This window comes from Dendrobates tinctorius, unplaced genomic scaffold (assembly GCF_039654945.1).
Source record: "Dendrobates tinctorius isolate UK_male_01 unplaced genomic scaffold, ASM3965494v1 ptg000059l, whole genome shotgun sequence".
Taxonomy (NCBI): Eukaryota; Metazoa; Chordata; class Amphibia; order Anura; family Dendrobatidae; genus Dendrobates; species Dendrobates tinctorius.
The window spans coordinates 11,645,261-11,667,243 of NW_027361727.1; the positions used below are offsets into that span (position 1 = coordinate 11,645,261).

The 21,983-nt window shown below is 41.7% G+C and overlaps 1 protein-coding gene and 1 long non-coding RNA gene across 6 annotated transcripts in view; one reads left to right on the forward strand and one right to left on the reverse strand.

Annotated features, from left to right (window-relative positions):
• Positions 1-21,983, forward strand: part of LOC141092345 (uncharacterized) — a 96,861-nt gene that overhangs the window by 44,780 nt on the left and 30,098 nt on the right. For both annotated transcript variants that reach the window (XR_012232772.1, XR_012232771.1), the window contains exon 2: positions 20,459-20,689. This is a non-coding gene — a long non-coding RNA (uncharacterized lncRNA). The remainder of the gene's footprint in view (positions 1-20,458; positions 20,690-21,983) is intronic.
• The window catches only part of RIPOR1 (RHO family interacting cell polarization regulator 1), a 91,388-nt gene continuing 75,022 nt past the window's right edge, over positions 5,618-21,983 (reverse strand). For all 4 annotated transcript variants that reach the window (XM_073578409.1, XM_073578407.1, XM_073578410.1 and 1 more), the window contains 8 exons: positions 21,351-21,525; positions 20,529-20,664; positions 17,981-18,142; positions 16,599-16,757; positions 15,407-15,603; positions 10,183-10,266; positions 8,637-8,727; positions 5,618-7,190 (listed from right to left, as the gene is read on the reverse strand). In XM_073578409.1, the coding sequence (XP_073434510.1) occupies positions 7,093-7,190; positions 8,637-8,727; positions 10,183-10,266; positions 15,407-15,603; positions 16,599-16,757; positions 17,981-18,142; positions 20,529-20,664; positions 21,351-21,525 (1,102 nt within the window). In that variant the 3' untranslated portion in view covers positions 5,618-7,092. The remainder of the gene's footprint in view (positions 7,191-8,636; positions 8,728-10,182; positions 10,267-15,406; positions 15,604-16,598; positions 16,758-17,980; positions 18,143-20,528; positions 20,665-21,350; positions 21,526-21,983) is intronic.

Consider the following 21,983-nt stretch of genomic DNA (forward strand, 5'->3'; position numbering starts at 1 on the left):
GCGTAGATGAGATGAATCTGTGCTGCACTTTTATGTACATGCTCAGTAGTGACTGGTGCTGTGGAGGCGTAGATGAGATGAATCTGTGCTGCACTTTTATGTACATGCTCAGTAGTGACCAGTGCTGTGGAGTCGTAGATGAGATGAATCTGTGCTGCACTTTATGTACATGCTCAGTAGTGACTGGTGCTGTGGAGGCGTAGATGAGATGAATCAGTGATGCACTTTATGTACATGCTCAGTAGTGAGGCAGGGCTGTGGACGCGTAGATGAGATGAATCTGTGCTGCACTTTATGCACATGCTCAGTAGTGACCGGTGCTGTAGAGTGGTAGATGAGATGAATCAGTGATGCACTTTATGTACATGCTCAGTAGTAACCGGTGCTGTGGGGTTATAGATGAGATGAATCTGTGCTGTACTATATGCACATGCTCAGTAGTGACCAGTGCTGTGGGGTTATAGATGAGATGAATCTGTGCTGTACTTTATGCACATGCTCAGTAGTGACCAGTGCTGTGGGGTTATAGATGAGATGAATCTGTGCTGTACTTTATGTACATGCTCAGTAGTAACCGGTGCTGTGGGGTCGTAGTTGAGATGAATCTGTGCTGTACTTTATGCACATGCTCAGTAGTGACCAGTGCTGTGGGTTCGGAGATGAGATGAATCTGTGCTGCACTTTATGTACATGCTCAGTGGTGACCAGTGCTGTGGGTTCGGAGATGAGATGAATCTGTGCTGCACTTTATGTACATGCTCAGTAGTGACCAGTGCTGTGGGGTCATAGATGAGATGAATCTGTGCTGCAATTTCTGTACATGCTCAGTAGTGACCAGTGCTGTGGGATCGGAGGTCTGACTTGTACAGTGGCAGCGACACTCAGATTTTTGCAGTTATATTGCTACAGACTTCTCTGGAAAAATAAAAGCTGAACTCTGGTCATTGTGAACCACGTAGACCGTTTCTCTTGTAGACTCTTTCGAGAAGTCTGCCCCCTTGTCGCTGCCCAGTAGCAGCGCGGAGCTCCATCCATGAAGCTGCAGCAGCGCATCAGCAACAAACACAAGCACAAAAATAAACTCTTTTCCCCCCCCTCAAAGCCAGGGCTGTGGACTCAGTAGGCCAAACCTCAGACTCCACGACTCCCTGCTTCACACCACTGGCAAATATGGCCCTATATCAGAACTTTCTTTCCATTTTAGCTTATTTTTCTGTGTTAGAATGATATCCTGCTGTAAATGCATCATGGGTTGTTTTACTCACCCTGTACAGTAGTTCCGTTCTGTATCTTATAAAAACCCAATGATTGTTCAGTAAAATTCAGTTTATTAGTCAGGAAATACAGGTCAGTCAGTATGAGAGGTTTTTAGTTGCATGCCGGGAGCTGCGGGAAAATTTGCTGATGTCAGGGCGAGTCTCTCACATGAAAACCTGGTGCTACAATCAGTGATGGTTTGGGGAGCCATGTCATCTGCTGGTGTAGGTCCACTGTGTTTTATCAAGACCAAAGTCAGCGCAGCCGTCTACCAGGACATTTTAGAGCTCTTCATGCTTCCCTCTGCCGACAAGCTTTTTGGAGATGGAAATGTCATTCTCCAGCAGGACTTGGCCCCTGTCCACACTGACAAAAGTACCAATACCTGGAGTACAAACAACAGTATCACTGTGCTTGATTGGCAGCAAACTCGCCTGACCCTATCCCCATAGAGAATCTATGGAGTATTGTGAAGAGGAAGATGAGAGACACCAGACCCAACAATGCAGATGAGCTGAAGGCTGCTATCAAAGCAACCTGGGCTTCCATAACCCCTCAGCAGTGCCACAGGCTGATCGCCTCCTGCCACGCCGCATGAATGCAGTAAAATGAGCCCCGACCAAGTACTGAGTGCAATTACTGAACATACACTTCAGTAGGCCAACATTTAAGATTTTAAAATAATTTTTCAAGCTTGTGTTACAAAGTATTCTAATTTACTGAGATAATGACTTGGGTTCTCATTGGCTGTAAGACATAATCATCAACATTAACAGAAATAAGCATGTGAAATAGATCACTGTGTGTGTAATCGCTCTATAGAATATAGGAGTTTCACTTTTTATATTGAAGAAATGAAATAAATGAACTTTTTAATTATCTAATTTAGTGAGAAGCACCTGTATGTTATGACTTTAGTTTTCTCAACTTATCTGAAGCTAGTAGGGAGTATCACTGGTTTTGTAAAGTTTCACTTCTCGGTTCTGGCATCTGTAAAGGGCCAGAAGCTGGAAGAATCATAGAATGTTAGAGTTGGAAGGGACCTCCAGGGTCATTGTGTCTGACCCCCTGCTCAATGCAGGAGTACCTAAACCATCTCAGACAAGGTGTCTGTCCAGCCTCTGTGTGAAGACTTCCATTGAAGGAGAACTCACCACAAAAATCGGCACTTGTGGATACTTGTCATTGCAATCTCATCCCCTGTACAGTCCAGTACCTGTGACTTCAAAAGGGATAATTTGTGAACTTTAGGTCAACTCTTTCAAATCAAAAGAATATCTTGGTAAAAAAAAATAGAGAAGGGCATTTAGTCATTTGTCCACCACCTGAGCCTTATTAGACTGGCATGTCTGCTGCTGTGTTACCTGTCCAGAGAGGGGGAGGAGGGGAGCTCTGACCATTGCCTTTTGTGAATGGTATAATCCTATATATATGTAGATGAGGTTTTAATTGTAATCATTGCATGTGTTGCTGCTGTGTAACAGCCGCGGGGACTAGAACATATTTTTTTATCATGCGGAAAACACTTGACATGCTTGGATAATGCCTTATCTGAGCACTGTCGCTCGTCACTAATATTAACCCCTTAGTGACCGGGCCAATTTTTGAAATCTGACCAGTGTCACTTTATGTGGTAATAACTCTGGAACGCTTCAACAGATCTCATTGATTGAGATTGTTGGTTTGTTTGTTTTTTGGTGACACTTTATGATAATGGTAAATCTGTTATTTTTATAAATAAATGCAGAAAATAACAGAAATTTTACCAACATTTTTAAATTATTTGCAATTTTTGAGCTTTGAATTATTATTCCTATAAGGCCAGGGTCACACATGTGTACTGTGAGAAATTCACACATCAATACCCGGCACCAGAGTGTGCGGCTGCACGTATTTTGTATGTAGCCACACACTCTGGTCCGAGTGCCGGGTATTGATGTGAGAGACTTGCACGAGTTTCTCACGTCCCACTCACAAGTGTGACCCCGGCCTAATCCAGATAGTCGCACAACACAAAAACATTAAGAAATAACATTTCCCTTATGTTTGATTTACATCAGCACCATTTGTAAAATGTTTTATTTTGGTAGCATTTTAGAAATTTACAAAACTTTTATTTTATTTTTTTTTTTTTTTAGGGACCTATGAAGTTTTGAAGTGACTTTTGGTTTCCTGTATGTTTTAGTCTAAATTCACACTGGGTGTTTTTTAATGCTAATTTTCAGCTGCATTTGACAGTTCCAGCTATTGTATTTTTCGGACTATAAAACGCGCCTCAAATTTTCAGAAAAAAAATGAATGCATCAAATGAGGGTCCGTCCTACAGTCCGAATTATTCATCTTAGCGGGGAGGGGGGGTGTAGGTTGTGACCGGGAGGCGCTGGCGGAGTGGGGTCACAGGAGGTGTTTGGTGGTCTGGCGATGATCTGACTCATCCCAGGCTGGTGTGGCAGACCGGTCTTGCTGGGACTCCACCATTTTGTGAAAGCCCCTACACATCCATTCTAGGCTGATGCGTGGCAGTTTCGCAGATGCTCGGTGGTGCGGGGGCTCCACTGACATTTTGTGAAAGCCTGGAGCCCCCGCACTTCCATTGCTGTAATGTGTTGGTCTCCAGGAAAATGGCCTCCGGAGGCGGCGCATGCGCAGAATGAGATCTCGGTGCCAAGATCTCGTCTCCCGAGATCTCAATCTACACATGCGCCGCATCCGGCGGCCATTTTCCAGGAGACCAACACATTACAGCAATGGAAGTGAGGGGGCTTTGGGCTTTCACAAAATGTCAACGGAGGGGTTAAACAATTCTAGTTGGTACAATCACTGATCGTGACTGCTGCAGCAAGTGATCAGCTATTGTGTGTACAGCTGACAGATACAGGATTGTCACCCATCAGGGGATGCTAGTCTTATATCGCAGGTCAGTAAAAAGACATATTGGTGGTCACTGAGGGGTTAAACCATGCTTGAATTAGTTCATACTTTAGTGAGACATTTAAAAGGGCATTTGTCAGGATCAACCCCCTAAGCCCTCTTTCTTGACCTGCATGGCCCATATAATGATCCTCTAGTTCCTGCAAAATCCACATTTTTCTTACATGCAAATGAACTGAATAGATCTCCAGAGACAGATTATTTTGGCACAGATCTTTTCAGCTCATTTGCCTACAAAAAAACTGGATTTTTCGGGAACCTTTGGTACAATCTAATTCAACTTTCTATTATGTACTTGCCCATATAGACTGCTTAGGAGCATTGATCCTACTGACAGATTCCCTATAAAATCTCATTTTCAGGGATGCAGACATTAAAAACATTTTAATAAAGAAATCAATAACTTACGGGCTGCCTGGCATGACGATAGCCTGCAGTGGATTGGGGGGGGTTTTCCTTGAGGGACCTGGCTATTTAGGACGGTGCTCAATGTTTTATAGTAAAATTATGAACAGACGTACAGGTTACATCTGTGTATCTTATAACATTTTTTGGGCTCCTTTGATTGCGCTATTAAAGGGAACTGGTCAGCAGTTTTGGCCGCTATAAGATACGGTCACTGCCTTTCAGGGCTTATCTACAGCGTTCTACAGTATAGTGCTGTAGATAAGCCCCCGATCCGACCTTCAAGATAACAAAAATAAGTTTTATTATACTCACCGAGTGGCGATCCGGTCCGAAGGGTGTCACAGGTCTGGGTCCAGCGCCTCCCATCTTCTTGCGATACTGTCCTCCTGCGCAGGCGTCGTACTTATCTGCCCTGTTGAGGGCAGAGCCAAGTATTGCAGTGCGCAGGTGTCGGGAAAGGTCAGAGGTCCAGCGCCTGCGCACTGCAGTACTTTGCTCTACCCTCAACAGCACAGATACGTACGCCTGCGCAGAAGCGCGATGAAGCAAGCAGGAATCCCACCCACACCCCTGATTGGTAGCTTTCTGACAGTGTACACAGGAGGTTGCCAATCAGTACTGGGGGGTGGGGTTACAGGTTAGGTGGACTGGCTTGCACATGACAACTAGTCCTACAGTGATAATCTGCTGATAAAGCACTGATTTGTATTAAAACTAGGACACAGCCTAATAAGCGACACATCCTTGGAATCGGGGCGTCTCAGTCTTTATATTATGCTGCTCTCTGCTACCACTGATGGTTTACAGGCTGCAGCGGTAACGTTACTTCTACAGCCGCTCACGCCATCTACATAGAGCCACTGAGACTAGCGAGTGATTGCAGAGATCTCGCATGCCTTTTGGGTTACAATTTTTAAATAAGAAACCGTATTGTTTTTCTGCACTAAAAGACACATCTTTATAAGTTTTTTTTTAATTTTTTTATTAAATACACAGAATTATCCAAGAAGAAAACCACATGTAAGGATTTTCTTTTAATTTTAGGTTAGGATTAAAACTGTAAAAGTGACACACTGTATTTGCTTTGGTCATAAAGCAAACAATATACAAAATAAAATAACAACCTTTACACATGTGAAAGCGATATAATAGTGTGAGCAATGTAAGCAACGGGAGTATTGAGTAGAATGGTTGTGCAAATTCCATTTACTATCCAACACCATTCAGAAGCTGGAGTATTTCTGATTAGCTGGTAGCCATAGTAACAAATTAAATAGGTTTGCCTTTAGAGTGCATTTAAAGGGAATTAGTCAGCCGGGTTTTGCTAGGTAATTTACCAGCACCATGATGTAGGGACAGAGACTCTGATGCAAGCGATGTGTCACTTATGGGGCAGCTTGGTGCAGTTTGGACAGAATCCCCATTTTCTCTGATGCAGATCTAGCAGCGCTCAAATGCTGAGCTGTGACTAACCCCACCCACACCCCTGATTGGTAGCTTTCAGACAGTGTACACAGGAGGTTGCCAATCAGTGCTGGAGGGTGGGCTTGCACATGACAACTAATCCTACAGTGATAATCTGCTGATAAAGCACTGATTTGTATTAAAACTATGACACAGCCTAATAAGCGACACATCCTTGGAATCGGGGTGTCTCAGTCTTTACATTATGCTGCTCTCAAATTAAATGGTAAAAATCTGCTGACCGATTCCCTTTAATTAGTGACTAAACAACTGGTGAGTTAAGAAATTGCTGAAAAATGAACCAATATATATGCATTCAGTCCAGATGGTCAGGAGATTTATATCTCCTATTTATAAAGATATAGCAGAATTTTAGACAAAAAAATGGCACTGTCAGTTCACAAGCTAACGAAGACTGCTATCATGTTAAAAAAAAAAAACAAAAAAAAAAAAACAACATAAGCCAAATGTATTGTTATAAACAACGCCTGAATATCCCCATCAGGCCATTCGCCTTATGTTATTTCTCATTAAAAACAAAAAAAAAATAAAGAATTCAGTGTCAAAAGCCATTGCACATGGACTAGTGGCATTCCTTACAAAAATATCAGTGGCCACTTATACCGCAAGATACTTACACGTGTACTGCAATGCGGACATGCGCGGCCGATCTGTTACATGAGACTGAATATTAATACCATATACACTATTAAAATCTACAATTAATCATCACTGAGCAGGCGCCTTTTCCAAAACGCAACGTCCCGCACAACGCTGGACCGTATATCTGAACACTAAGCGCGTTGCAGGTCTCCACTTGTTCTCTTGCTCTCGGGCTTCATAAAACATTTGTACTTGTCAGAGGTAGTTCATTTTAATAAAGCTTTCCATCCGCATCCACCACAAAAGCCGTCCATAGTAATGATGCCTGGTAATACTGCCACGTAGCTCGCTCACATCTCCAAACTTCCCTCTTACGCGCCGCTTGCCTCCTGGTATCGAGTCTACTAAAAATATAACGCCTGGTCGGTTTCAGAAGGCCGTGCTCGCCATTGCTGCCGGTGTAAAAAGTCGAGGCAGACTTCCCATAGTTTCCTCCAAATGCCGACAAGCAATTTTACCATCTTCTCCTGTGTTAGAAAGCAAAAGAACAAAAGTGAAATAAGAATATACAATATCTAATTTCTTTAGGTGTCCAAAAAGGATTCTTTTTGTCTATGCAGAACACTGAGAGAAGCAGCACTGAGGACAAGGTAGCTGAATTTGAGACAAACCACTTGCTAGAAGCTGCAGCACAATATGAGTCTATTACTGTGCCAAGTGCCCCCTCTCCCCTACCAAATAGAAAAAAACAACTTTTATTATACTCACCTACGGGGCGGTCTGGTCCAATAGGAGTCACTGGTCTTGGCCCAGTGCCTCCTCCTCTTGCGATGCCAATCTGCTCCTGTGCCCTGTGTGGATGATGCATCCTACATCATCCACCCAGTGTCTCCCTTCGCACTTCTGGGCTCATGCGCAAGGCAGGGAGAAGCGAAGAAGGGTCAAGAGCGCTGGCACATGCGCACCGCCATCGACAGGGCAGAGATAAGTACACCTGCGCAGAAGCGGAAAAGGGGAACACTATGGATTATGTAGGATGCATCATCCACGCAAAGAACAGAAGGAGGACGGCATCGCAAGAAGAGGAGGCACCGGACCAAGACCAGCAACGCCCATTGGACCAGACCGCCCCGTAGGTTAGTATAATAAAAGGTCTTTTTTTTCCCCCTGCAGGGCAAATTGGAGTCATATGTGCAGCATTACAGGATGCTGTCACATGGGGCTGAAAGGTGGAGGCCATAGGTTATGTCGGGAAAAAAAAAAAAACTAATGACTGGTTCCCTTTTAAAAGGAGCTGTAATCTGATACTTCAGTGAGCAGACAGTGCAACTTGTTTGGAGCACGATGGATTTTAGCTGGTGATGGAGAAATAGGTTTTGTTTTTTGTTCCTTAGCTTGAGCCATTTCTCTGATAAGATCGATAACAAGATTTCTTCTATGCGCTTGTGTTATTGATTTATGCAGTTTGTTATAACAGTGATCAGTTAAGTAGGCGATGTAACCTGTTAGGTAAAGCGATCGATACAACATACAGAGATAGTATGGGTTACTTTCAAGGACCCATTACTTTTTATTCATTTATTTTCACTTTTCTGTAAATGGAGTGGTAAGAGGACTTGTATTTTTAGGGAGAAGCTATAGTTTGGGGTTTCTTTATTTGTTTTTTTTGCACTATTTTGGGGTACATTTTTGGATCAAATACTTTCCATCTTTGGCAAAAGAGCGGTGACCAAAAATGAACAAGCTGAACATAAAAATAAATAAAATTGTCCCTTCGTTCAGGACATCACGTTGCGACTACTTGTTTGCAGGTGTAATATTCTGCAGTAATTCTGTATATTATATTTGGGTCCCAGCTGCCTTAACCCTTCAGCACCAGGATCTGCGCCACAAATAACCCATCATTATATAAAACTATCAAACGGAGATCGGCTGCACAGGAAAACCTTTAATAAGTCCATGACTAAACTTACCAAAAAGTACCAGACTGTGCTTGGCAGCCTCCTTCACCTCCTCCTTGTCGGTTTGGCACAGGTATACAAGTTGTTCTATGCTTTCGTTGGCCTGTGGATGTACAGCAGAGAATGTGCAATTTAACAGTTCTTTGCAAACCCGAACCTGCGTGTCTCGCGGCTGCGCGACAGGCGAAGGGACACTAACACACCGAAGATAATGTTAGCACAAGAGCATGCTCAGATAACACCTTATCCCAGCACACTCGCTCATCACTAGTTTTTATGTTAAAAGTTTTTTTTTTGTTAAATATTTGATAATTGAAAAAAAAAAAAAGGTCAAATCTTGCATTTTTCTCACTGGCCACTAGGCCTAATAGTATGGTGCATCCTGTGTTATCCATAATGAGACTGCTGAAAAGTCTTCTGCACAAAGCAGGAATACTAAGCTTAGCGGCCAGTGTGAAGTGAGAAAGATTTGTGCATTTTTTTTATACATAAGCTAGAAATTAAAAAAAAAAAAATATATATATAAAAAAATGTTTAAATCAAAGCCTGATAATAGGTATTTTCTTTTTTAAATACACATGTTGGCCAGGAAAGGGAGAACTGTGCATGTCCATCGGCAGAGACCTTTATAGTACTAGGCCTGAATATTAAAGTGCCGGTCAGGGTCCCCATGACTTTGGAATATTCACATAAAATGGGATTCAAAGGGAACATTATGAACACAAATGCATATACTCCAATCCTAAGGTTAGTTATGGCCAATAAAATGGCTGACTATTCGGTGTCCCCTCTCGCCTCTTTTGTTCCTTCGAGCCCTTGGCAAAATTTATTCGAGAAAACAAAAAAGACATTGAGGCAGATTTATCATTATTGTAAAGTGCAAACATAGACTAAGAACAGATGAGCACCCTTTAAAGGGGTTGTCCGGGACTTTTATATTGAAGGGCTATCCTTAGGATAGGTCATCGATGTCTGATCAGAGTAGGGGTGTGTCGATTTGAATAGAGGGTGGATGTGCAGTATTCGGCTGCGACCACTATTCCATTGACAGACCGGTGCTGTGTCGCTCTGCATCTCAGCATATCAGGTCACCAATAGGAATGGTGGGGGTGTTGGGTGTTGCACCCCCTCGATCAGCTATTGATGACCCTAAGGCACTCATACATTAATTTAATACTAAAAGTATGATCACCCATTTTTTTTAATCCTTTTTCGGTATTGGGGGGTGCATCTTTATATTTTTCTCAGATTTTTTTGGTATAGGACTTTATAAAAGAATGTGTACAATACAAGCATGGAAATAAAACTCCAGCTCCACCCCATGTGTATAATAGTAACAACAGAGTTTTATTAATGAAGTAGGAAAAAGCAAAAAAAAAACAGCAGGAAAGGACTTCACAAAAAAGATACCGCCCCCGAGGATCTAAGAGCACTGCAAAGTCATCCCTGGAGGAATGTTCTAATTAATTAGTAAACAATCTACAAAGATTAAAAAGCTGATAGATTTAGCAGACTAATAAGATAACCGATTAGGTTACGTCATGTTTTCACCCCTTACCTTTAAACATCCCAGTGCAGCACAACCTGCCACACGCACAGGCACGTCTTCATCTTCCAGCTGCTCCAAGTAAGACACCAGAGCCTGCAAGACACACATTCAGAGAAAGACCTAGTTATATGGCGTTTATGCCCCTTAGCATTTAAAAAAAAAAATTCACATTTTACTAACTAAATTAAATCAATCTTATCAAACAACTACTAGCAGGAGCCATACTGGCAGTAGGTTACCACTGTTTAAATCAAAAAGTGGTGTTAAAGTGCAAAATAGGATGAGAACATGGTGTTGTAAGTATGAAGATGTAGTGCAAAATAGGATGAGAACATGGTGTTGTAAGTATGAAGATGTAGTGCAAAATAGGATGAGAACATGGTGTTGTAAGTATGAAGATGTAGTGCGAAATAGGATGAGAACATGGTGTTGTAAGTATGAAGATGTAGTGTAAAATAGGATGAGAACATGGTGTTGTAAGTATGAAGATGTAGTGCAAAATAGGATGAGAACATGGTGTTGTAAGTATGAAGATGTAGTGCAAAATAGGATGAGAACATGGTGTTGTAAGTATGAAGATGTAGTGCGAAATAGGATGAGAACATGGTGTTGTAAGTATGAAGATGTAGTGTAAAATAGGATGAGAACATGGTGTTGTAAGTATGAAGATGTAGTGCGAAATAGGATGAGAACATGGTGTTGTAAGTATGAAGATGTAGTGCGAAATAGGATGAGAACATGGTGTAAGTATGAAGATGTAGTCTAAAATAGGTAAGAACATGATGTAAGTGTGAAGATGTATTGCCAAAGTGCAAAATAGGATGAGAACATGGTGTTTTGTTTTTTTTTAACCGTCTTTATTGAGTGTAATACAAAGTATACATATAATGTCCAATAACAGAAGAACATTTATGCAATATTATTAACATTAGACGGCATTTTTTCAACTATAACCCCCCCGCCCGTCCTCTCCCCACTCCCCTGGGCAAACTCCATAACTTCGTAACACAATTTTAATCCAGTCTAACAGGGATATTCCCGGCAAGCTGCTCTCTCATATACCAGTTGAGCTGGAAACAACTATGTATCGCCTGGCGTGTGGAAGATGTCCGAGTATTGATAAAAGAGGACCATGTGGAAAAAAAGCGTTCCGTGTCTTTTTCTTTATTAAGTAAGGCCTTTATCCACTCCGTTTTGAAGAGATATGTTACTTTTGTAGTAATTAGGCTTAAAGAAGGAGTTACATCCTGTGCCCACAAATGGAGAATGCTTTTACGTGTGGCTGCCGCCCATATGAACAGGATGCGGCGCTACTGGACAGAAAGCCTCACCAACTGGTCCTGTGCGAGAATATTAAATATGGCCCACTCCGGGGAGAGAGATATGCCACAAGTGTTGATGAGATGTTGCAGAAGTGTACCCCACACCTGCCTTATTTTTGGGCAGTCCCAAAGGCAATGGAAAATATCAGCTGGGGAGTGTATTTAGGGCAGGGATAGTCCCTGAGGGGGACATTTTAGACTTGACCTCCGGGGAGATGTATGCGCTATGAAATATCATAAGAGACATGGTTATGTAACTGTCATATGGTAATATAGAGTTCATACGCAGAGTGGCTTTCAAAAGGTCATTTACCCGACAGTTCTTTAATTGAGCAACCCATTTTCCTGGGCCTGGTGAAGAGTCTGACCGATGTATAGAAGGCTTTAATTATCACAGGTCAACGAAAAAAATTTTTTTTTCTGGTGTCCAAAATATTTTAATGAATTTGGGGTATTTTTGGGGTGCTGATTCTGAATATGTCATCAGTTTTGCCAGATTGGCTCAAGTTTTTGAGATTTTTGGTATCTTATTTATAGCACTTGTTGGTAAATGCGACGCATCATCTCATTAATTTCTTTGGATTAGTACTTGAACTGAGCAGTTCTCAATATAGTTTTGTGTTAATTAGTGTTCTAAAAGTTTGTTCATAGCTTGATTTTTGCACTAACTTTATGTTGTTGTCTGTTTTCCAGTGAAAAGCATGAACTCATCATGAAGAAGTTGTCTTAACGATCCAGACTCATTCTGTTACATTTGTGGTGAATATACACTGCCAAAACATAGAAGAAACATAACACACTTCGTAAAAAAAGTGTATTTTGCCTATTTTGGGGTTATGCTTGGGGACCAAGACAAGTTTTGGGCACCACACATAGTGTGCAAAGCATGTATCGAATTATTACGAAAATGGAGCAAAGGACAAAGAAAAAGCTTCAAATTTGGTGTTCCAATGGTGTGGAGAGAGCCAAAAAATCATCATGATGACTGTTATTTCTGTGCAGTGCAAGTGCAAGGATTCAATAAGCATAAGAAACGAAAATGGGAGTAACATGGAATCTGCAAGAAGGCCTGTCCCTCATTGTGAAGATGTGCCTGTACCTGTGTTTACCATAAATAACAGTCATCATGATGATTTTTTGGCTCTCTCCACACCATTGGAACACCAAATTTGAATCTTTTTCTTTGTCCTTTGCTCCATTTTCGTAATAATTCGATACATGCTTTGCACACTATGTGTGGTGCCCAAAACTTGTCTTGGTCCCCAAGCATAACCCCAAAATAGGCAAAATACACTTTTTTTACGAAGTCTGTTATGTTTCTTCTATGTTTTGGCAGGGTGTATTCACCACAAATGAGCAGAATGAGTCTGGATCGTTAAGACAACTTCTTCTTGATGAGTTCATGCTTTTCACTGGAAAACAGACAACAACATAAAGTTAGTGCAAAAATCAAGCTATGAACAAACTTTTAGAACACTAATTAACACAAAACTATATTGAGAACTGCTCAGTTCAAGTACTAATCCAAAGAAATTAATGAGATGATGCGTCGCATTTACCAACAAGTGCTATAAATAAGATACCAAAAATCTCAAAAACTTGAGCCAATCTGGCAAAACTGATGACATATTCAGAATCAGCACCCCAAAAATACCCTAAATTCGATGAAATATCTTTGGCACCAAAAATGCTGTTGACCAGTGGCTCATAGAATAAGTTCCCATTTGGGCTTTAATGGATATTACATTTAGAGGGTGTGTTCTAGCATCATCCGGTATGTCTCGCAATATTGAGCTTACGTAATGTCTAATTTGAGAGGTAGTAAAATTGTCTTCTGTAAGGATTGGGTATTTGAAAACCATATCCTCTAAGGTAAGAAGGCATTGATTATTTGTTAACGTATCTCGGACCAGTCTACACCCAATGTTTCCAAGCAGCTTGTAAATGGGAGGTGACTTGTAGAAAAGAGGGGTTACCTTGAAAGGGAAGAAACATCGAGATGTGGGGGTCAAGACCGCTAACTCGTCTAGCTTGACGCCCAAGATTACCGACCATAATAGAGGATTATCTCTAACCTCCACTGGAATTTCAGCATTTCGTAGGTAAAGCAATGCTGGGAGGCTGAAGGGTCTACACATGGCCTCATCTATTGGGGTATTAGTGAAGCGATTAAAGGCATATATCCAATCAAGGGAATGGCGAAAAGCAGCCGCTATACTGTAGAGGCGTAAATTTGGGAGATTAAGTCCACCCAAAGATTTGGTTTGCTGTAGCTTAAAAACACCAATTCTAGAGCCCCAAATAAATTGGCGGAAGGCTCGTGTCAGTAGCCTATCATCAGCTTTAGAAAGTAGAACCGGGAGCGTCTGTAAAGGAAAGAGTATTCTAGGGAAAGATATCATATTAATTAGATGGGCTTTACCTGCAAAGGAAAATTTAAGGGATTTCCAGGATTGAATTTCTTGTATAACTACAGAAATAAGAGGCTGAACATTTAATTTATAGATATGAGGATTTGATGGTAGGTCAACGCCAAGATAAGGTAAAGAATTTCTCCTCCACTGAAAGGGAAAAGGGAACGGCCACCGTTTCTGAGCAATTTTAAAAATAGCTAGAACATGGTGTTGTAAGTATGAAGATGTAGTGCGAAATAGGATGAGAACATGGTGTTGTAAGTGTGAAGATGTAGTGCAAAATAGGATGAGAACATGGTGTTGTAAGTATGAAGATGTAGTGTAAAATAGGATGAGAACATGGTGTTGTAAGTATGAAGATGTAGTGTAAAATAGGATGAGAACATGGTGTTGTAAGTATGAAGATGTAGTGTAAAATAGGATGAGAACATGGTGTTGTAAGTATGAAGATGTAGTGCGAAATAGGATGAGAACATGGTGTTGTAAGTATGAAGATGTAGTGCGAAATAGGATGAGAACATGGTGTTGTAAGTATGAAGATGTAGTGTAAAATAGGATGAGAACATGGTGTTGTAAGTATGAAGATGTAGTGTAAAATAGGATGAGAACATGGTGTTGTAAGTATGAAGATGTAGTGTAAAATAGGATGAGAACATGGTGTTGTAAGTATGAAGATGTAGTGCGAAAGTACAAAATAGGATGAGAACAAATAAGGCGGTTAAATGGAGGTCTGGACCAGATGAGAAGATGACGTCAAGCACGAGTCATTGAAATTATTGTTTATTCTGCCTCTGGATCGGATTAGTTCTGTATTGCCTTGTCTGATCTGTTCTCTAAAAACCACAAATCCTAGTAAAACTTTGATAATATTGTCAGGTTATAGCAGGAGATCTAACTTAACACATTAGGAACTACAAGTGTTCTATATTAAAAAGTAATTTCTACCTCTGGCTATAAAAGGCCATTCCTATACTATTAATATTGCCAATGGGAATGTGCCAGCAGGATTTGGCTACATAGTCTGACAGCAGCATGATGTAGGGGCAGAGATCCCAATTGCAGCAATGCGTCACTTACTGGTATGCGTTTTGCGGTTTCAATAAAAATAAATCAGCAGGCGGTTATCACTACAGGACTAGGTGTCTCGTGCCTCCTGGTCCAACCACTGATTTGTGTCAATGTACTGTGTACACAAAAAGCAGCCAATCAGTGGTGTGGGTGGAGTTATACAGGGTTTAGCATTTAAGCATTTAGATAACTGCTAGATCTGCAGCAGAGAAAACTCTGATTGCATCACAACTGCTGCACCCGGTAAACTAAGTGATAGATTACTGGAATCAGGGTATCTGTCCCTACATCAGATTACATATCCAGCGTATCCAGATCCTCCTGAACAGATTCCCTCAAGCATTTATTGGAGACCCCCCCACACACCTTTTTTTAGTAATTTACAAGGAAACATATGGTAATAAAGACCTGTATTGTCCTACTCCTTACCCTTTCTTTAAAAGGTTGTTGTTCACAGAAGCTTCTAAGCAATGAAGACGTGGCTGCAATGACTCTGCTGTTTCCATTAGTAAGTAAAAGGCTCAGTGTCTTGAAGCCTTCCTTCTGTATGCTGCTCTCGGAGACTTTCTTCAAGGCTTTCAGTACGACATTCTGATCATCAGAATTCAACCTTTGCACAAATAATACTAAAAAAAAAATACACAAAAAGTTGGTCATTGTGAAAACTTTAAAAGTTATTTTTCATCTAAAGCAGCAAGGGATTTATGGAGGTTTTCCACAAAAAAAAAAAAAAAGATATACTGTATATAACCAATTCCAGCACTGGAACTGCAGCATATAAGTTCCTGCTATATAGTCCTCAATTTTGATGGGCTCATTATTGTAACTCTCCACCACTGATTGGTAGTTTCCTTCCCGGTGGGCTCAGACAGCTCATCAAGGAGAAGACCAGCAAGAAGCCTAGTAAGTGACATCACTAGAATCAGGATCTCTGACCATACTTTTTGCTGCCCTCAGATGGGCAAGCTTAAATGTGGTGACCGATTCCCATTAATGGTTAAATATAAGTATCTTGGAGTTCTAAAAATCAGCTTATTGTCACCTACTATCTACACCCAAAAATATACCAATGCCCAGTTATAGATAAAAAGTGTAAAGGTATCTGTTTTACCCTTGAAAGGGAATCTGTCAGCATGGTTTGGTTATGCAATCTAAGAGAAGCATCATATAGGGGCAGAGACCCGGATTCCAGGAATGTGTCACTTACTGGGCTGTGTGGTGTTGTTTCAATAAAATGAGTGTTTTATCAGCAGTAGATTATCACCATAGGACTAGGTGTCTCGTGCCTCCTAGTCCAACCCAGCCCCTACCTCTTATTGGCGAATGAGTTGTGTGGGCGTGGTTACACACAGCTCAGCATTCAGAGAACTGCTGGATCTGTAGCAGAGAAAAGTGTGATTCTATCAAAATGACAAGCAAGCAGACCAGTAAGCGACATATTGCTGGAATCCGGGGCTCTGCCCCTACACCATGCTACTCCCAGATTACACAGCAAACACCTGCTGACGGATTCATTTTAATACCATCAGTTATAGGAATGGGACCTCATATCCATTGCTTCTATTTATGCATGTTGCATACGATAAGGTGTCAAAGAACTGAGCCTTAAACATTATTTTACCTTCTTTGGATAAATCAGAAATGAGAGTGTCCAAATTAGTCACTGTGGTGGAATCAAAGTATCTCCAGTACTGAAATATTGTAATCTGCTCACTGTAAGTGGTCCGGGACCTTCTGGGCAACTTTTGATCCAAAATGTCTTCCACAAGCTTCACAAGGACTGAAAAATAGAAATGGGGTTTATGAAGTACTATTGTACAGATACAGAATTATTAATGTTGCAAAATACTAAAATGTCCCATCAAGGGTTATGAAAATCCAGACTCGTCCAGACAACATAGGTTTCCTAAAGGGATCAATTCATTGTGATTTCTGTAATGTATTCCATGACGGATGTTTATATCGGTGACGTCCAGGAGCCAAAACCCCCCATGATCACTACAATGAAGGGGCAGAAGCGCTTGTTTTAATGCGTGGGCGTGCACAGAGGTCGGCAAGGGGCGCGCGCAGAGGCAGTGGTCGGCAAGGGGCGCGCGCAGAGGCAGTGGTCGGCAAGGGGCGCGCGCAGAGGCAGTGGTCGGCAAGGGGCCCGCGCAGAGGTCGGCAAGGGGCCCGCGCAGAGGTCGGCAAGGGGCCCGCGCAGAGGTCGGCAAGGGGCCCGCGCAGAGGTCGGCAAGGGGCCCGCGCAGAGGCCGGCAAGGGGCCCGCGCAGAGGCCGGCAAGGGGCCTGCGCAGAGGCCGGCAAGGGGCCTGCGCAGAGGCCGGCAAGGGGCCCGCGCAGAGGCCGGCAAGGGATGCGCGCAGAGGTCGGAGCAGGAATGACCAACAACATTTAGACTGATTTATTAAGCAAAAAATGTTGAATGTTTTAGATCAAATCTGCTGATATGAAGTTTACCTTTTCTGAATTTAGGACCAACTATCAATGTGCCAATTTTATTAAGGGCCGTGCACATTCTAATAAGTTTGATGCAATATACTCACTTTTATTTAGACCAGTGTATAGTCTGCCACACCGCCTGCAAAATTAGCTGTCCTAGGACCATTAGCAAGACCAGAAGTGCACACACTGCAGATTCACCTGCGGGTTTTTTCCCGCGGAACCGCAGGTAAAGTGACCTGCGGTTTTGCTGCGGTTTGGCCTGCGGTTTTGCCCTGCGGTTTCACACCTCTACTATGTTAAAGGTGTGAAACCGCAGCAGAATCCGCAGAAACAATTGACATGCTGCGGAAAAAAAACGCAGCTTTTCCGCAGGTAAAAAACCGCAGCGTGAGCACTGCGGTTTTGAAAACCCATAGGCTAACATGGTAAAGTACCATGTCTGCGGAACTGCTGCAGTTCTGCAGGGCCAAAACCGCAGCGTGTGCACATGGCCTTAGAAATGGCAGGATGAATGCAATGCACGTTACACGGGGCTCGGTCCTGCACAGTGTTGTACTCACCGGCATCAGAAAGCCCCGGGTGTTTCAGGTTGATTTGCTCGGAGTATCTCGTACGGAGGGACTGTAGAAGCGTCTCCACTGAGCACACAAAAGCGTCCGAGGGCGAGACACACTCGTTCCAAAACTCCGCAACTCCTCCTTTTGGTGGTGAAAACGTTAAAACTGAAAAAGTAGAAAGAATAAAGTTGGTGAGAAATTTTGACGGGATATGGCCTTGGCCTATGGGAACAGATACTGGTCCAGAGAATGGAACACAAATGACCAAAAAAAAAAAATTCCAACCCAAGATCTATCAGAAAGGGAGTCATTTCGTATGGATTGTGACTGCGCCAGCAGAAAAGACGCTATATATATTACAGTAAGGCAGATGTTTCAATAGACTGAGCCAGTAGTAACGAATATCTCCCAATATGGTAACAAACCTGGAAAAGGTGGAATAAAAAAAGAAACAAGACGCAAAAATAAAAAGCATCAAAAAGGTTGAAAATGAAATCATTGAAATAAAAGGAGAAACATAATGAGAGACGAACAATTAAATTCTGCTCAAATATATTTAAGGTAATATTCTTTAGGGAAAGTCAAGTCCCCATAAAATGTCCTAAAAGGGAGCAATACGAGAGTGCCGCGCGGCTGGTAAGGAATCACAGGGCTCAGATGTATAGAAATAGATTGTAGTTTATTCCTAATGCGTTTCTAGGTCCAAAGATCAATGGGCTAGTCTTTTTTGGTGGGGCCAGTTATTTTTCATTTATACCATTTTGGGGTACATATGATTTTTTTTTTTTATAACTTTACATTATTTTTTGTGTGTGAGGCAAGATGAATAAAAACAAGCATCTTATAACAGTTTTATAGTTTACCTTGTAACCTTCCTTCTGTGGGTTTTTCTACAGTTACATCACTTTTTAAAAACAATATTTTTTTGTGCATAATATTCTGAGGGTCTCAAAACTTATTTGGCTTTTTGTGTGAGCTCTTGTTCTTCTAGGAAGAGCTGTCTTTTTACAATTTTTCATAGTATACTTTTAGTGCTCTCTTGAGAACTTATTTTTTTTGTTTTTTTTAGACCGGATGGGAATTAAAAAAAAATAAAAAAATTCTGTTTTATTTTTCTATGTATATTTTTGTGGTGTTCATAGCTTTGTCTCCGCTGTTCCATACTTGGTTGAACGGCTGCAGCGTTGCTGTCACGATTACAGCTTACATCACACCACTGCAGACAATCACTGAGTTTAGCGGCTTTACCGATGTAGACATGAACCGCTGAGCTTAGAGACTGGCTACAGCGGTAACTAGAAATCAACTTACAAAAGGAGTATACCGGTTACAAGTAGTTATCACATGTGCAGACGATTTACAGCCGAGACCCCCACAAACTACCAGAACAGGGCGCAGTGTGCACACTCAAATGCCGCTTTTTAAATGATCTCTATGACTGCTGGAGAAAGCCAAGTACAGCACTCTGTTTTCTCCGGCAGTCCCTAGAGAATGGATGTCAGGCATAAGCACGCACTGTCAATCTATTCAGAAGGGAGTTGGGGAGGGGGGTGAGTGTCCCTTTTTGGCGATAAAGCAGTCTACCCACCCCCAATCCCTCAATTTAGAAGTTATCAGTTACCCCTTGAATAGGTTATGACTTCTTGAAGCCAGAATACCCCTTTAAGTTTTCTTACCCTTTACTTACAAGGCTCCAACCTCCACTTGTGTTATGTTGTAGGGTTTATAACGCAAAATGTTAATGCATGGTGTAGGGACAGAGACCCTGTTTCTAGCAATGTGTCACTTACTAGGCTGTGTTTCGCTGTTTTATTAAAAGTCAGTGTTTTATCAGCAGTAGTTTAGATTATCACTATAGGGCTAGGTGTCTCGTGCCTCATGGTCCAACCACCACCTCAGCATTGATAAGCAGCTTTCTACCTATGAGTAGTGTACACAGAAAGACACCAATCAGTGGTGTGGGCGAGGTTATGCCCAGCTCAGCATTCAGCTCTGCTAGATCTGCAGCAGAGAAAATAGGGATTGAATCACAACTGCTGCACCCAGTAGACTAAGTGACACATTACTGGAATCAGGGTCTCTGCCCCTACATTATTCTGCTGTCAGATTACATATCAAAAACCTGCTGACAGATTTCTTTTAAGCTCATTGCAGTTCTACAATATCTGGAGATATTGAACGTTCTTATTGGTTTATTATCTTGTTTGCACAAATATTGATGCTGGAATATTGTCAGTATTGGATTCTCCTCATTCCTGAATCATTTTGGATTTCTTACCTACATGGGTTGTGTGTGGAATAATGATTCAGGCGTGTACCATTCCTTTACATGTGCTTTACTTGTTTCTTCTTGAAAAACTTTAATAAAAATATAGTAAAAAAAATCAGTCGGTGGAAACCGGTGGCTTTTGTTTTCGTATGTAATTATGTGTAAACGTTTGTTGAATGTGGATATTCTAATTCAGGTTTTCTTTGTTTTAGGTCAGAAATGTGAAAATCCTAAATGTGCACAAAGTAAGGATAACCGATGGGGGAGGGGGAAAGATCTTACCTTCTCCGGCCGAATGCGCTCTTCCTGACTTTTCTTCAGTTAACGTACAGATCATCTCTAAGATTTGGACTTCCCTCATTAATTTATCAAGTGCATATAATTCTCGACAGCGAAGGGGTCCGAACGTGCCCAAATGCTGCAGGAAATGGTAACAAGAACGGGTTAGTGCAACATTTTGTACCAGGAGCAATTCAAATTGTAACGTGCAATTGTGACTTTTTTTTTTTTTGCATTCTTCCACTTTCTTTAATCCAGCATTGTTGGTGCCGGGACTCGCATGACATAACAACCAGCTGCTGCTATTGGGCTGCTTTGCTCTCAATTTCATTTGATGAACCTCCGATAAGTGGGAAGACGTGAAAGCGCAGCAGCTGAATAGCAGCCTCTGATTGGCCGCAGGGCTCATTTGGCATAACTATGTAACGGGAGACCCGATACCCACAATGCTGGAAAGGCGCCGATGCAAAAAGCATTTAGTTTTATTTTATAAGGGAAACTACTGTATATTTAAAATGAAGTTGCTCATGTAGTAAAAAACAGTACAGAGTAAACAAATTGGAGTTGGCATTACAAACTTTAAGTAAAATACAATTTTGTTAATATGTCTCCCCCTGGATGATAAAAATATTATCAGACATATTGACTGAGCTGCAGTTCTCAGCAGAGGTCACTACACAGTGGCTTCTAGCCAAGTTCCCATGCCGCTGATGCTGAAGACAGCTGATAGGTGGGAGTGCAAGGTTGTCTGTCAGACCCCCACCTATCGGATATTGGTGACCTATTAGGATGTCTTCGATATCAGATGCCCCCTTAACCACCTACCAGCAGCAGCCTATTGCAGTTGTGGAGATGTGCTACCAAGACCCTATCCAGCTGCTCACTTCCAGTGGTGAGAGGATTGGAGAGTCCTTCAGGAGAGCAGCAAGCCACAACTTCCTCCACTCTAGGCTGTTTTTGTTCTGGTGTCGTTACAGGTCCATCTTCGCAGTTCTCAGTCCTAAAAGTAAGGACAAGACATGGTTATATATAAACCCTTCCTGGATCAAAGTCGTAGATTACTATGTACTGACTGTTGCCTAAAGCAAATAAGACTGGATCTTTTCTCCAGCGCCGCCTCAAAGGATTCTCAACACAACTTTTAAGTACTTTATTGGTCCTGGACCAAGTCTTTCTTCAAGAGGAAACAATATTAAAAGGGGTTATCCGACCTATATGAAAACATTACCAGGGGACCAGGTGGGGTGAAAATAGCAAAATCTTGCATGCTTACTGTACTTGCTGTCACACCGAGGATCTAACATAGAACCCCAAAAATACAACAAAATCTAACAGTTGTTAAATATAATTAAAAGGGACTAACAATCATAAAAAGACATACACCACACAAAGAAGGTGCACTCTAGATCAACACTATAAAAATAATTTCTAGCCTTTATTCCTGCCTATTAGCGGAGG